The sequence below is a fragment of the Chrysochloris asiatica genome, unplaced genomic scaffold (assembly GCF_000296735.1).
Source record: "Chrysochloris asiatica unplaced genomic scaffold, ChrAsi1.0 scaffold00013, whole genome shotgun sequence".
NCBI lineage: Eukaryota > Metazoa > Chordata > Mammalia > Afrosoricida > Chrysochloridae > Chrysochloris > Chrysochloris asiatica.
In genome coordinates, this window is record NW_006408531.1 from 20,346,491 (window position 1) to 20,361,474 (window position 14,984).

The following is a 14,984-nucleotide window of genomic DNA, read 5'->3' on the forward strand; positions in this document are numbered from 1 at the left end:
TCCACATCCTCGCCAGCATTTATTGCCCTCTACTTTTTTGATCTTTGCTGTTATTGCTGGTGTGAGATGATATCTCATTGTTGTTTTGATTTGCATCTCTGTCATGGCTAATGATTGTGAACATTTCTTCATATATTTGTTGGCTGCCCGGATATCCTCCTTGGTGAAGTGTCTGTTTATATCCTGTGCCCATTTTTAAATTGGATTATTTGTCTTTTTCTTGTAGATGTGTTGTAGTTTCCTGTATATTTTAGAAATGAGTCCTTTGTCTGATGTGTCGTTGCAAAAGATTTTTTCCCATTCTGTGGGCTCCCTTTTTTGGTGAAGTCTTTTGATGCACATACATTTTTACTTTTTAGTATGTCCCGATCACCTATTTTTTGACAAGATGGCACAAGATGGTGGATCAGGTAGATGTGCACTGAGGAGCTCCATCAGCAACAACACAGAGTACCAGACCAAGCAGGTTCTGGGGATGGTGATAGAACTCTGAACCACTCTGTAGTAGAACCACCCTGGAAGGGTTCTACTACATATGTGCATAGATCTCCTTGAAATTTAAAGTGACAGTTTCCATTTCAAATAAAATGGACACCACTCATCTGTCAGTTTGTCATCCTGTGGTGGCTTGTGGGTTGCTGTAATTCTGAAAGTTATTCCACCGGTATTTTAAATACCAGCAGGATAACCCATGGTGGGCAGATTTCAGATGAGCTTCCAGACAAAGACAGACTAGGAAGAAGTAGTTCCGAATATTTAGTCACTGAAAACCTTATGAATAGCAGAGAAACACTGTCAGATATAGTGCTGGAAAATGAGCCCCTCAGGTTGGAAGGCACTCAATGCGACTGGGGAAGAGCTGCCTTCTCGAAGTACAGTTGTCCGTGATAAAGTGAATGGAGTAAAGCTCATGGGAAAAAAACCCGTGGGACCTTAATTTACTGATGGGACACAACTCAAAATGAAGAGAAACAGCTGTAAACATACATTGAAAATAGGAACATGGAGTGTACAAAGTATGAGTCAAGGAAAATTGGAAGTTGTCAAAAATAAAATGGAACGCATAAACATTGATATCTTTGGTATTAGTGAGTCGAAATGAACTGGTATTGGCCATTTTCAGTCTGACGACCACATGGTTTACTATGCCGGGAATGACAAATTGAAGAGGAATGGTGTTGCATTCATTGTCAAAAAGAACATATCCAGATCAGTCATGAGGTACAATACTGTCTGTGATAGGATAGTATCCATGCACCTACAGGGAAGCCCAGTAAATAGCCTACTATTTTTCAAATTTACGCCCCAACCACTAAAGCCAGTGAAGGTGAAATAGAAGAATTCTACCAATTTCTTCAATCTAAAATTGATCAAACATGCAATCAAGATGTATTGATCATTACTGGTGGTTTTCGATTCTGTTCCATTGATCTATGTATCTTTCATTGTACCAGGACCAGGTTGTTTTGACCACTGTTTGTTGTTGTTATGTGCCGTGGAGTCGGTTCTGACTCATAGCGACCCTATACAGGTTTTCCGAGGCTGTAAATCTTAATGGGAGCAGAAAGCCTCATCTTTCTCCCATAGAACAGCTGGTAGTTTCGAACTGCTGACCTTGTAGTTTGCAGCCCGATTTGTAACCACTGCGCTACCAGAGCTCCTTAGTCATGTAGTAAAGTTTCAATTGGGGAGTGAGAGTTTTCCAACCTTGTTCTTCTTAAGCAGTGCTTTGTTTATCCTGGGTCTCTTTCATTTCCATATAAAGTTTGTAATTGTTTTTTTATTTCCATTTCTTTGAAGAATGTCATTGGAATCTGGATTGGGATTGTATTATATGTGTAAATTGCTTTGGACAGTATTGACATTTTCACAGTGTTGAGTCTTCCTATCCAAGGACATGGTATAGTCTTCCTCTTTTGTAAGTGTCTTTTGGTTTCTTGTAGAAGTGTTTTGTATTTCTTTGTATAGGTCCTTTTTTTCTCTGGTTACATTTATTCCTAAATATTTCATCCTTTGGGTGGCTATTTTAAATGGTATTGCTTTCCTAGTGTCCTTTTCAGCACTGTCATTTTTACTGTAGAGGAATCCAACTGATTTTTGTATGTTGATCTTGTATCTGCCACTTTGACAAATCTTTCAATGATGTCTAGTAGCTTTTTTACTGAGACTTTTGGGTTTTCTATGTATAGGATCACATCATCTGCAAATAGAGAGTTTTATTTCCTCTTTGCCAATTTGGATGCCTTTAATTTCCCTGTCTTGCTGTATATTTCTGGCTAAGACTTCCAGCACAATATTGAACATGAGTTGTCTGGTTCCTGTTCTCAGAGGCAAGGCTTTCAGATTCTCTCCATTGAGAGTAATGTAGGCTGTTGGTTTTGTATATATGCTCTTGATTATGCTGAGGGATTTCCCTTCAATTCCTACTTTGTTGAGTGTTATTATCAGGAATGGATGTTGGGTTTTGTCAAATGCCTTTTCTGCATCAATCAATATGATTATGTGGTTCTCTTCCTTTTCCTTATTTATATAGTGGGTTATATTGATTGTTTTTCTAATGTTGAACGATCTTGCATCCTTTATTTGAAACCCACTTGGTTATGATGTATTGTTTGTTTATGTGCTGCTGAATTGTGTTGGCTAGGATTTTGTTGAGAATTTTTGCATCTATGTTCATCAGGGAATTGGTTTGTAATTTTCTTTCTTCGTGATGTCCTTCCCTGGTTTTGGTATGAGATTTATGCTTGCTTCATAAAAATATTAGGAAGTTTTCCATCCTCTTCTATATTCTGGAGTAATTTGAGTAGAATTGTTGACAGCTGTTCCCTGAAAGTTTGGTAGAACTCACCAGGGAAGCCATCTGGACCTGGATTTCTTTTGGTTTGGAGTTTTTGATGACCTGATCAATTTCTTCTTTAGTTATGGGTCTGTTCATGTTTTCTACTTCACTGTTTGTAAGTTTAGGTAGGTTATGTTTTTCTAAAAATGTATCCATCTCTTCTAAGTTTTCGAATTTGTTGGAGTACAACTCTTCATAGTATTTTGTTATTATCCTTTTGATTTCGTTTGGTTCTGTTGTGACATTGTCCATGTGGTTTCTAATGCATGTTATTTGTGTCTTCTCCCTCTTTTCTTGTTATGTTTGCCAATGGTTTGTCATTTTTATTAATCCTTTCAAAGAACCAGCTTCCTGTCCAGTTGATTCTTTCTATAGTTTTTCTGTTTTCCATCTCATTTATTTTTGCTCTTATCTTTATTATTTTCTTTTGGTGACAGTAGGTTCCCTCTGTTGGTCAGTTTCTAATTGTCGGAGATGCTGTGTTAATTTGTTAATTTTGGTTCTTCTTTTTGAATGCACGCATTATCACAATAAATTGTCCTCTCAATACAGCTTTTGCCGTGTCCCAAAGATTTTGATACACTGTGCTTTCATTCTCATTTGTTACTAGGAACTTTCTGAATTCACGTTTAATTTTACCCAGTTACTTTTCAGCATGGTGTTTTTCAGTTTCCATGTATTTGACTTTATTTCCTTGGTCTTATTGTTGATTTGTAGTTTTATAGCACTGTGATCTGAAAAGATGCGTTGCAGTATTTTGATGTTTGTAAATTTATGGAGGCTTGCTTTGTGACCTAACACATGATCAGTTCTGGAGAATGTTCCATGTACACTGGAGAAGAATGTATATTGTGCTGTTGTTGGGTTGAATGCTCTGTATACATCTATGAGGTCAAGATGTTTGATTGTGCTGTTTAGTTTCTCTGTAACTTTATCAAGTTTTCTTTCTGGTTGTTCTGTCCCTTTTGGAAAGTGGCATATTAAAATCTCCTACTATAATTGTAGATTAATCTATTTCTTTCTTCCATTCTAATAGGGTTTGATTGCTATATCTTGATGCTCTTTCATTGGGAGTGAAGATATTTATTATGGTTATGTCATCTTGCTCAATTGACCCTTTGATCATAAGATAGTATCCTTCTTTACCTCTTATGCTGGTTTTTGTCTTAAAGTTTACTTTATCAGAGATTAGTTATTGTCACTCCTGCTTGTTTATTATTACAATTAGCTTGGTATATATTTTTTCATTCTTTACCTTTTAGTCTGTTTTTGTCTTTGTGTGTAAGATGTGTCTCTTGCAGGCAGCATAATTAAGGATCTTGTTTACTTATCCATTCTGCCACTCTCTTTCACTTCACTGGTGCATTTAATCCATTGACATACAATTTAATAGGTATGAATTAATTTTTGGTAGTGCTGTTTGTTCCTTTGTTCTGCATGCCTTCTTGTGTTGAGTTTGTGTGTTTTTTTGTGCTATTTGTTGTCAGTTTCTTCTTAGTTTTCATGTTTCCTTGTTCTGCTTGGATGTTCATTTTCATGTAAGTTGTGAAGTATTAACTTCCTTGGGGTTACCCTATAGCTATTAGCTTTTCCCTCCATTTAAAACAGTTTGTTATATCCTGTAATCTACCTGACCTCCTCACCACCTGGATCTCTGTTCCTATATTTTCCCCTTCGTTGCCATGGTTATTATTTTGATCTTCAGTTGACCTTCTAGCTCCTTTGAATTTGTTGTAATTTTGTTCTGTTCTGGACTCTACTATTTCTCGTCTGAATTTTAGGTGGTGTTGCCACGTCTGTCAATCTCTGGTTGTTGTCTGTTCTTGTTGGTTTTCAGTACAAAGAGCTCCCTTTAGGATGTTTTGAAGTGCTGTATTGGCTATGACAAAATCTCTTAGCTTCTATTTATCCTGGAATATTTTGATTGCACCATCATATTTGATTGACAGTTTTGCTGGATAGATGATTCTTGGTTGGCAGTTTTGTTTTTGTTTTTTGTTTTTTGTTTTTTATGTCTCCCCATTGCCTTCTTGTGTACATGGTTTCTGCTGAGATGTCAGACCTTAATCTGATTTACTTGCCTTTGTAAGTAACACATCTCTTTTCCCTGGCTGATTTTAGGATTCTCTCCTTGCCTTTGATTTGGAGCGCTTGGTTGTTATATGTGTTGACATTTTTCTTTTGGGGTCTATCCCTCCTGGGGTACATTCAGCTTCTTGAATCTTTATCTTCTCATCCTTCAAGATGTTAGGGAAATTATCTTCCAGACACTCTTCATCTATCTCCTCTGTGGACTTCTCTGATTCTTCCTATTCCTGAATGCCAATAATTCTTAAGTTATTCCTCTTCATGTTATCCAGCATGAATCTTAGACTCTCTTCAGATTTTGTTATTCTTTTCTGCTTGCTCTTCTATCTTAGCATTATTGAGAGATTTGTCTTCCAGCTCACTGGTTCTGGCTTCCATCTCTTCAGTTCTGCTCGTTTCCCCTTTCAGAGTATTGTCCATTTCTGATATTTTATTATTAATCATCTGGACCTCTTTTTGAAGGTTTTGAATTGTTTTCAATGCTGTATTGATCTTATTTGATTGCTCTTTTAGTACTTTCCTGACTTCTTCCTTATTTTCTTCTACCCCTTTTCAGAGCATTTGAATTTGTTTCCATATCATTCTTCTGAATTCTTTCTCAGGCAAATCGAAAGCTTGCTCTTCCTCTTCTGAAAAGTCTTTGTCTGCTTCCAGCTCATTTGTCTGTTACTCTTTACTTTTTTTGGACATGTTTTGAGATATTCTATCGTGATTTCTTTGTCATTTTCAGTAGTTAGGTGGGTTTTTAATGCTTAAACTGATGTTTGTTTCTGTGTTGTTAAGTTACTGAGTGTCTCCTGGTGGATATGATCAGGAGATAGGCATCCCTTTTCACGTGTAATGACTAGCAGCTTTTATTGACACTTGTATCAATGGTGGAATATTATGGAGTATGCTATAGCTTGGCTATATGGCCACTATTGCTGTCTCTTCTTGAGTAATGTAGGGAGAAAAAGCTCTCACCTCCAGGAAAATAGTGTGATCAAAAGGACCCAAAACAGAAGCAATATAAAAGCAGAAACAAAACCACAGCACTCTAAAACAAAAATAAACCTTAGCTGATTGGCCAGTTGCCTTTCCTTCACAGGTTATGCATGCCCCATAGAAACTTCCAGCAATGGGTGGGGCTGTCCACTCGCTCAAGCCCCTCCTCTAGTAACCACCGTAGAGGTGCATAGATAGACATTGAGAAGTTAACGGGAGAAAGATTGTCTACTATTTTTGTCCCTGAAGGTCAGTTAGGTATTTGCATGTGCGTTACGTAAATCTTGAAATAGTTTGCCTCCTTTTATTTGGGGTTTAACAGAGGGTTCATACAGAGTGTTTATCTGTCTGGCCAAACCTGCTTTTTTCTTACTGGTAAGCAGGAGTAAAGGGTTCCTCACAAGTTAACTTTAGGGCTGGGTCCTAGAGCACACGTCATGAGCAGCTGCCAAAGAATCAGCCCATGGGACCAATGGGGCTCTTCCTCTCTGTTCCATGGAAAAACTGTGGGCTCAACACTGGACCCTTTTGGGGGTGCACCCACCCACCTGAATGCATCCGGGCTGGACAGAGAAGGCGCAACAGGGAAGAGGAGGAAAAAATGTGTAGAATCCTCCCACACCTCCTTTTGCCAATGTTGCTGTGCTGGGTTTAGTGCCGGTTCACTGTGTCAGTCCAGCTGTGGCCCCGCTCTCTGAACTCAGCCCAGGCAGGGTGGCCATCCGTAGAGGGAGTCCCGTGTCCTGATTGATTCCTAAACCACAGTATTTTCTTTTATACAGTGATTTTTTTTCCATGGGTGGGTGTGGGGAACTGATGTGCTGCACCTTATGCTTGATCCCAGAGCTCTGGGCTGTTTCGTGAAAGCAGCTTCTCTGGGTTTTCAGCTCCTCCCTTGTGGAGCCTGCCCAACCTACCCTGCTTCTACCACCTCCAAAACTGCTAGAGCTCCTCCCCTCCTGTTGTTACAAAACATCTTCCTTTACCTTTGCAGCACTCACAGTCAGTCTTGATAGTAATTATTCCCAATTGAACCACAAGAGTCTTATCCCCATCTCCTTTTATCAGCCCTGTCCAGACAAGTTGGAAACCACTCAGTGGAGATTCTACCTTTCCCCGCACCCTCAAGAACTAGGCTCCCTCTTGAAAGCTTGCAAGCCAGTCCCTTCTTCCCTTTGTAACCCACCCCCCATTTTGAGTAACCAGTGTCTAAGTTGCCCATCCCTGTTAACCCTATGTACCGAGGGGGTGGGAATGATCCTCACTGTAAAGATTCATTCCCTGTTTTGAGCTACTACACCCATAAGTATAGGTCAAGTTCATAAATTTGTAGCAGATTACACTTTTGCTCTTCTTCTTTCTTCCTCTAGTCAAGTTCTGATCATCTTGCCATTGAAGCCAGGTCAAGTGGATACTATCTGCAAGTATGGGTGTTCTTGTGCATCCCCCCCTCACTTCATATCAGCTGGATGTTTCACTCTCTGCTCTAGTCCTCTGTGGCCATGTCCCTGTCTCTGGGCCCAGGAGTCCCCAGGGCTCACCATACTGCTGGCCAACCAGGTGTCAACCCAGGTTGACAGTAGTCTATTGACTGTGGTTGGACTTAGCTCACAAGTCCATTGCTGTTCTTCCCCTACTTTCACTTATTGGTAGACCAACATGGTCACCAACCAGACCATATGCTTGCTCGTGTATTCCCCTTGAGTCTCAGCCTTGGAAGGGGGTTTACCCTGAGGGGACCCGACTGCTTGCCTTGATGACTCTTAGGTGAACAACTTGCTTGCTCTTGTAGTTGTCAATCACATTGCCATTATTGTTTTTAATTTTTTTCCTGCTGTCTTTCTTTCAAGAAGTATCTTCTGTTCTTCTGGTAGCAACAGTCTGGTCTGCTTGTCCTTTCAAATGGAAATTCCCCACCTCAGAAGATTCTGGATGTGGATCAGGATTCCAAAGGCTCCACAGGAAGCCTGCTTTAAGGGGCAAGTTCTAGCCCCATTTTAGGTATTCCAATCAGTTATAGGCTGAAGACGACTTACAAGTAAAGCTCTTCTTGTTGTTGTTAAGTGTTGTTGAGTTGATTCCTACTTATAGTGACTCTGTGTAGGATTTCTGAGGAGGAGCTGATAAGTTTCAACCACCAACCTTTTGGTTCAAACAAATTTTGTAGTCAAATGCGTTAACCCATAGCACCATACCAGTACTCACTGGCTAGAAGAGTCATGGAGAGAAATATTAAATAATTCACTGCACCACAGATAGCTAAGCTATATTATGATCAAATCTGAAGATAGTTTCGAAAACAGGCCCTAAAGTTTATTGAAAATGTGAAAATATTATAAAGGAATGACAGTGGTGGTTAGGTCATTTCACATTTCAGTGTAGGTTTAATACAACAGTTTCCCCTCATTAAGTTTGAAGACACCATTTGTCTATTGGTTTGTTGTATTGTGGTTACTTGTGTGTTATTGTAATTCTTGAAATTATGCTACTGGTGTTTTAAATATCAGCAAGGCTGCTCATGATGTGCAAGTATCAGTGGAGCTTCCAGACTAAGAATAGACTGAGAAGAAGGACCAGGAGGTCCTCTTATGAGGATTAGCTACTGAAAACCAGTGAATATCAGCAGAACATTGCCTGATGTATTGCTAGAAGATGAGCCCCTCAGGTTGGAAGGCATTCAAAATGCAACTGGAGAAGAGCTGCCTTTTCAAAGTAGAGTTGACCTTAATGACATCGATGTATCATAACTTTCAGGGCTTTCATATGCTGATAGTACATGACTTAAAATGAGAAGCAATAGCTGAAAACATCTATTAACAGTCAGAATATGAGATGCACAAAGTATGAATCTAGGAAAATTGGAAGCTGTCAAAAATGAAATGGAATGCATAAAGGTTGATATCCTAGGTATTAGTGTGCTGAAATGGACAGCTGTTGGTTATTTTAAATCAGACAATATTATGTGGTCTTCTATGCTGGGGCTGACAAATTCAAGAGAAATGACATAGTATTCATTGTCAAAAATAACATCCAAGATCTATCTTGAAATACATTACTGTCTATGATAGGATAATATCTATATGTCCACAAGGAAGACCAATTAGTACCACTATTATTAACGGTGACTATACATGTGGACCTCCCCAGATGGAATGCACAGGAATCAAACTGACTATATCTGTGGGAGGAGATGATGGATAAATTCAATATCATCAGCGAAAAAACAAGGCGAGGGACAGAACATGACACAGACCATCAATTACTCGTATGCAACTTCAGGATGAAACATAAGATTAAAAGAAGTTTTCAAGAGCTAAAATATGACCTTTAATATATTCCACATGAGTTTAGAGACCATCTCAAAAACAGATTTAGTGCATTAAACCCTAGTGACTAGAGACCAGAGGAGTTGTGTAATAACATCAAGAATATCGTACATGAAAATGCAAAATGTCATTAAAAAGATGGGAAAGAAAGAAAAGACCAAAATGGATGTCAGCAGAGAATCCTAAACTTGCTTTTCAGCATAGAGATGCTAACGCAAATGAAAATAAGGAAGTAAAAGAACTGAACAGAAAAATTAAAGGGCAATTCGAGAAGACTAAGTAAAGTATAATAAAGAAATTTGCAAAGATCTGGAGTTAGAAAACTGTAATGGAAGAACATGCTCAACATTTTTCAAGCCAAAAGAACTGAAGAAAAAATTCAAGCCTTGACTTTCAATATTGAAGGATTCTGTAAAGTTCTGGTGGGGCTCTGTAGGATAAATATTGGACTGCTAACTGCAAGGTCAGTAGTTCACAAATCCATCAGCCACTCCTTGGAAACTCTATACAGGGTCACAATAGATTGGAAATGACTTACTGGTGCTTAATAACAACAACACGGGCAAAATATTGAATGATGATGGAAGCACCAAAAGAAGGTGGAAGGGATACATAGTGTCACTGTACCAAAAAGAATTGGTTGATGTTCAATCATTTCAAGGTAGCGTATGGTGATGAACCAATGGTAAGGAATAAAGAAGTCCAAGCAGGACTGAAGACATTGATGGAACATAAGGTTCCAGGAATTGATGGAATTCCAATTGGAATGTTCCAATAAACTAATATAACATTGGAAACACTTACAAGTCCACACTAAGAAATTAGGAAAACAGCTACCTGATCAACCAGCTGGAACCAAACTAAACCTGTTACCATCAAGTCGATTCTGACTCATGGAGACTACATAGGGTTTCCAAGATTGTAGATTTTTATGGGAGCAATAGCCTCATCTTACTCTCTTGAAGCTGCTTGTGGGATTGAGACATTGATTTGTCGTTAGCAGTCTGGTGCTCATCCTATAAAAGATCCATATTTGTGTTCATTCCAAAGAAAGGTGACCCTACCAAATGTGGAGATTATCAAACTATATCATTAATAACACACGCAAGTAGAATTTTGCTGAAGATTACCAAAAAAATGGTCGCAGCAGTGCACGAAACTGCCAGAAATTCAGTCTGATTCATGAAAAGACATGGATTGAGGGATGTCATCAATGACTTTAGATGGATCTTAGTTGGAAGCAGAGAATACCAGAAAGATGTATCCTATGTTTTATTGATTATACATTCGACTAAGTGGATAATAACAAACTATGGACAACATGTACACAATGGAATTCCAGAACACTTTATTACATAGACCAAGAGGCAGTCCATTGAACATAACAAGGAGATACTCATTAGTTTAAAAGCAGAAAATATGTGCATTAGAATTGTATCCTTTCGCTATAATTATCAATCTGTATGTTGAGCAAATAATCTAAGAAATTGGACTATGTAAAGAGCACAGCCTCAGGACTGAAGGAAGAGTCAACAGCCTGCAATATGAAGGTGACACAATCTTACTTTGTGAAAAGTGAAGAGGACTTGAAGCACTTGCTGATAAAGGTCAGAGAATACAGCCTTCAGCATGGATTACACCTCATTGTAAAGACAACAGAAATCCTTACAACTGGAAATAAACACCATCTTGATGAATGGAGGAAAGATTGAAGTTATTCAGAATTCTATTTTATTTGGGTCCACAATCAATGCTTATGGAAGCAGATGTCAAGAAATCAAATGACAGTATTTCATTGGTCAAACCTGCTTCAAAAGATCTCTTTAAAATGTTAAAGAACAAAAATGCCACTTTGAAGACTAAGTTGCACCTTACCCAAGTCCTGGTATTTTCAATCACCTCATTGCATGTGAAATCTGAACAGTGAATAACGAAGACTTGAAAAAGTGATACATTTGAATTATGGGTTTGGTGAAGATTATTGAAAGTACCATGGACTGCTAGAAGAACAAACAAATCTGTTTTGGAAGAAGTACAGCCCGAATGCCCCAAAGCAAGAATGACCATATGTCCTCTGGACGTATTATCAGAAGGTACAGGACATCATTCTTAGAAAAGTGAGGGTCAGTGAAAAGAGGGATGCTCCCCATAAGATGGATTGGTGCTGTGACTGCAGCAGTGGGCTCAACCTTAATGATAGTGAGGATGGCGGAGGACCAGGCAATGTTTTGTTCTGTTGTGCGTATAGGATCACTGTAAGTCAGATCTCAATAGATGGCACCTTTCAGCAAAAACAAAAGTTTGAAGAAATCAGTCTTTTCTAGGTAATCCTGTTTATCCAGGAGTGCAAATTTTGAAATAATTGGCAGCTGTCTTTTGTAAATGTTGAGATTTCAGCAGTTTGTTCAGGCTAGATTAATTCAGGAGCACATCTTCAATACTGTGCTGTATTGACTATGCTTTTTGTAGTTGTTTTTAGGTGTCATCAAGTCAGTACCAACTCATAGTAACCCTACACACAACAGAACGAAACACTGCCCGGTCCGTTGCCAACCTCACAATCGTTGCTAAGCCTGAGCCCATTGCTACTGCCACTGTGCTAATCCATCTCATTGGGGGTCTTCTTTGACCTTCTATCTTACCAAATCTGATATCCTTCTCCAGGGACTGGTCTCTCCTGATAATATGTTTGAAATATGAGAAACAAAAGTTTGGCCATACTGGCTTCCAAGGAGCATTCTGAGTATACGTCTTCCAACACAGATCTGTTTATTCTTTTGACAGCACACGGTGCTTTTAATATTTTCTCCAGCACCACAACTCAAATACAGCAATTCTTCTAAGGTGTTCCTTATTCACTGTCCAACTTTCACATGCTTATGAGGTTATTGAAAATACCATGGCTTGCATCAGGCGCATCTTAGTTCTCAGACAACTTTGCTTTTGCAACACTTTAAAGAGGTCTTGTGCAGCAGATTTACGTAATGCAATACATCATTTGATTTCTAGACTGCTGCTTCCATGAGTGCTGATGGTTGATCCAAGCAAAATGAAGTTTTTAACAACTTCAATCTTTTCTTCATTGATATGGATGTTGTTTATTGGTCCAGTGGTGAGGATTTTTGTTTTCTTTACAATGAAATGTAACCCATACCATAGGCTGTGGTCTTTGATCTTCATCAATGAGTATTTTATGTTCTCTTCCCTTTCAGCAAGTAAGGTTGTATCATCTGCATATTGCTAGTTGTTAACAAGTCTTCCTCTAATCCTGATGCCACATTTTTCTTCATATAATCAATCTTCTAAGATTATTTTCTTAGCGCAGCTTGAGTAAGTATGGTGAAGGAATTACAACCCTGGCTCACACCTTTCCTAATTTTAAACCATTTGGTGTTCCTTTGTTCTGTTTGAACAACTGCCTCTTCTTCTATGTACAGGTTCCTCATGAGCACAGTTAACTGTTCCAGAATACACAGTCTCCGTGATGATGTCCATATCTTGTCACAATCTACACAATTGAAAGCCTTTGTGTAGTCACTTAAGCTCTGGTAAACATCTTGCTGGTAGTCTCTGTTTCCATCCAAGATTCATCTGACATTAGTAATGGTATTCCTCATGGTCCATCCTCTTCTGAATCCAACTTGAACCTATGGAAGTTTTTTATCAAAGTACCAGAGCCCCATAGACATAGCAAATAAATTCAGCCCATTGTTTTCCAATGGTGGCCACTGCTTTGTAGAATAGTGAAAGAGGATATAGACTCCAGGGTCAGATTGCCTGGCTTTGTATATTAGCTTTACCAGCTGTGCAATTCCTGAAAGTGCTTCCATGTCTTCATATGTAAAATGGGGGATCGTTTTATCTCACATTAAACTGAAATTAATTGAGAAAAGACATGCAAAATGCTTAGAACGTGACTTGTATGTACCAAGTCAACTTGATAAATGCCTTTAAAAGGGTAATAGGAATAAAAATGCCAGATGCTGTCGGTTTGAGTCTGACTGTTGCAGTCAGTTTTTTCTTGTATATTGTATTTACTCTGCTAAGCATAGCAATCTTTTCTTCAAATGCAATTTTAATGTTACAAAAGTAATTATAATTATGCATCCTAAATCAACTCATCATAATTTTTCAAAACAAAATATAATGTACTGAAAAAAACAAAACGATGTAGGCAAATTTTGCATTTTTTATTAGTGAGGGAAATGAACCACATGAATTTTATAATTCTTAATACAGTAAGCTTATGGTACAAAGCATAAAGAAATATTTTGGAAAAAGTAATCATTCTATTAAGAGGAAAGGAAATTAGAATTGAATGAGTACTAACAATTGTAGGCATCCAAACCCCTCCCCCCATATATTTCACTTGTTTACCTTTCAGATCTATATTGTCATTTTTGTTGTTATTAAGTGCCATCAAGTTGGTTCCAATGCATAAGGATCCTGTGTAGGGTTTCCAAGGAACAGCTGATGGATTTGAACCGCCAACTTTGTGGTTATCAATCTAGTATTGATCCTACAGCATCACACCAGGACTCCAAATTTATAATCGTATATCATTCTCATTTTGGTGGTGGTGGTTATGTGCCATGGAGTTGGCTCATAGCGACCCTGTACAGGGTTTCTGAGGCTGTAAGTGTTTACAGGAGCAGAAAGCCTCGTCTTTCTCCCACAGAACAGCTGGTATTTTCGAACTGCTGACCTTGCGGTTCACAGACCGATTCGTAACCACTATGCTAATCGCAGAGACACTGAATTCAGTAGTTCTTCTGGATCATTTGTGGAGTCAAAACCAGTGTTCTCTCCATTCTGTGTGCTGCTTCCTGGAAGTGCTGTGTACATCATTGAATAAGTTTAACATAGAAATTATGGTTGATCCATAAATGAATCTGCTTTAGTTTTTCAATACATGTAATCCAACTAGTTTTATATTTTCTCATTGCATTTAATTTCACTAAGCATATGCCATAATTCATAATAAAACAACGTATGACCTCAGGATGTGTCTCCTTGATTTTATGATTGGTGAAAGGACATTCTCCCTAGAATGTAATAATGGAAAGAGTGTTGGCCTGAGGGGTGACTTTGGCTGGTAACTTCCAGCAAGACATGAAAGTGTGCTGACATTCCTCTTTTCATTTGTAGCACTAAGGAAAAGCCCTCAATGACCTTGAAGTTTTGGTCATTCCATCTCCAGTGTTCTCTGATATTAAGAAGCTATACTTCTTCTTCTTCTTCACTTAAAGGCCCTTAAATTCAGATATGGAATGATTTCCTCTGGAATTAATACTTTACTAGAGACACTCCATCCCTTTGGAGGTTCCCAGGATTTATGAAATGACTATAGATCAGAGTTGTGCAATAAGAAAACCTAGAACACTGTTTTAGATGCTAGATTCTTAATGTAAATTATTGCTACTCTGAGTTTAGGTTATTCTGATTTTTCTTTTCCTTTTTTTCCCCACAGGATTATTTTACAGATGCTAATAAAGAGTTGAAAAAAGATGCTCAGCAAGATTACCGTCTAGAATATGCCATGGAAAATAGTACACACACAGTAATAGAATTTACCAGAGAATTGCACACGTGCGACACCAATGACAAGAGTGTAACGGTGAGGGGTCTCTGAGTGAATGAATGTATGAATGAACTGTGCATTTACATGTGCGATGTCCTTTATAGGATGAAAGGCACAGATATTTAATATGAATGGACTGTGCATTTACATGTGCGATGTCCTTTAT

The 14,984-nt window shown here is 38.4% G+C and overlaps 1 protein-coding gene across 1 annotated transcript in view; it reads left to right on the forward strand.

The window, feature by feature from the left end:
- The window catches only part of MOXD1 (monooxygenase, DBH-like 1), a 153,715-nt gene that overhangs the window by 39,723 nt on the left and 99,008 nt on the right, over positions 1–14,984 (forward strand). The window contains exon 2 of the mRNA XM_006834723.1: positions 14,708–14,854. Within this exon, the coding sequence (XP_006834786.1) occupies positions 14,708–14,854 (147 nt within the window). The remainder of the gene's footprint in view (positions 1–14,707; positions 14,855–14,984) is intronic.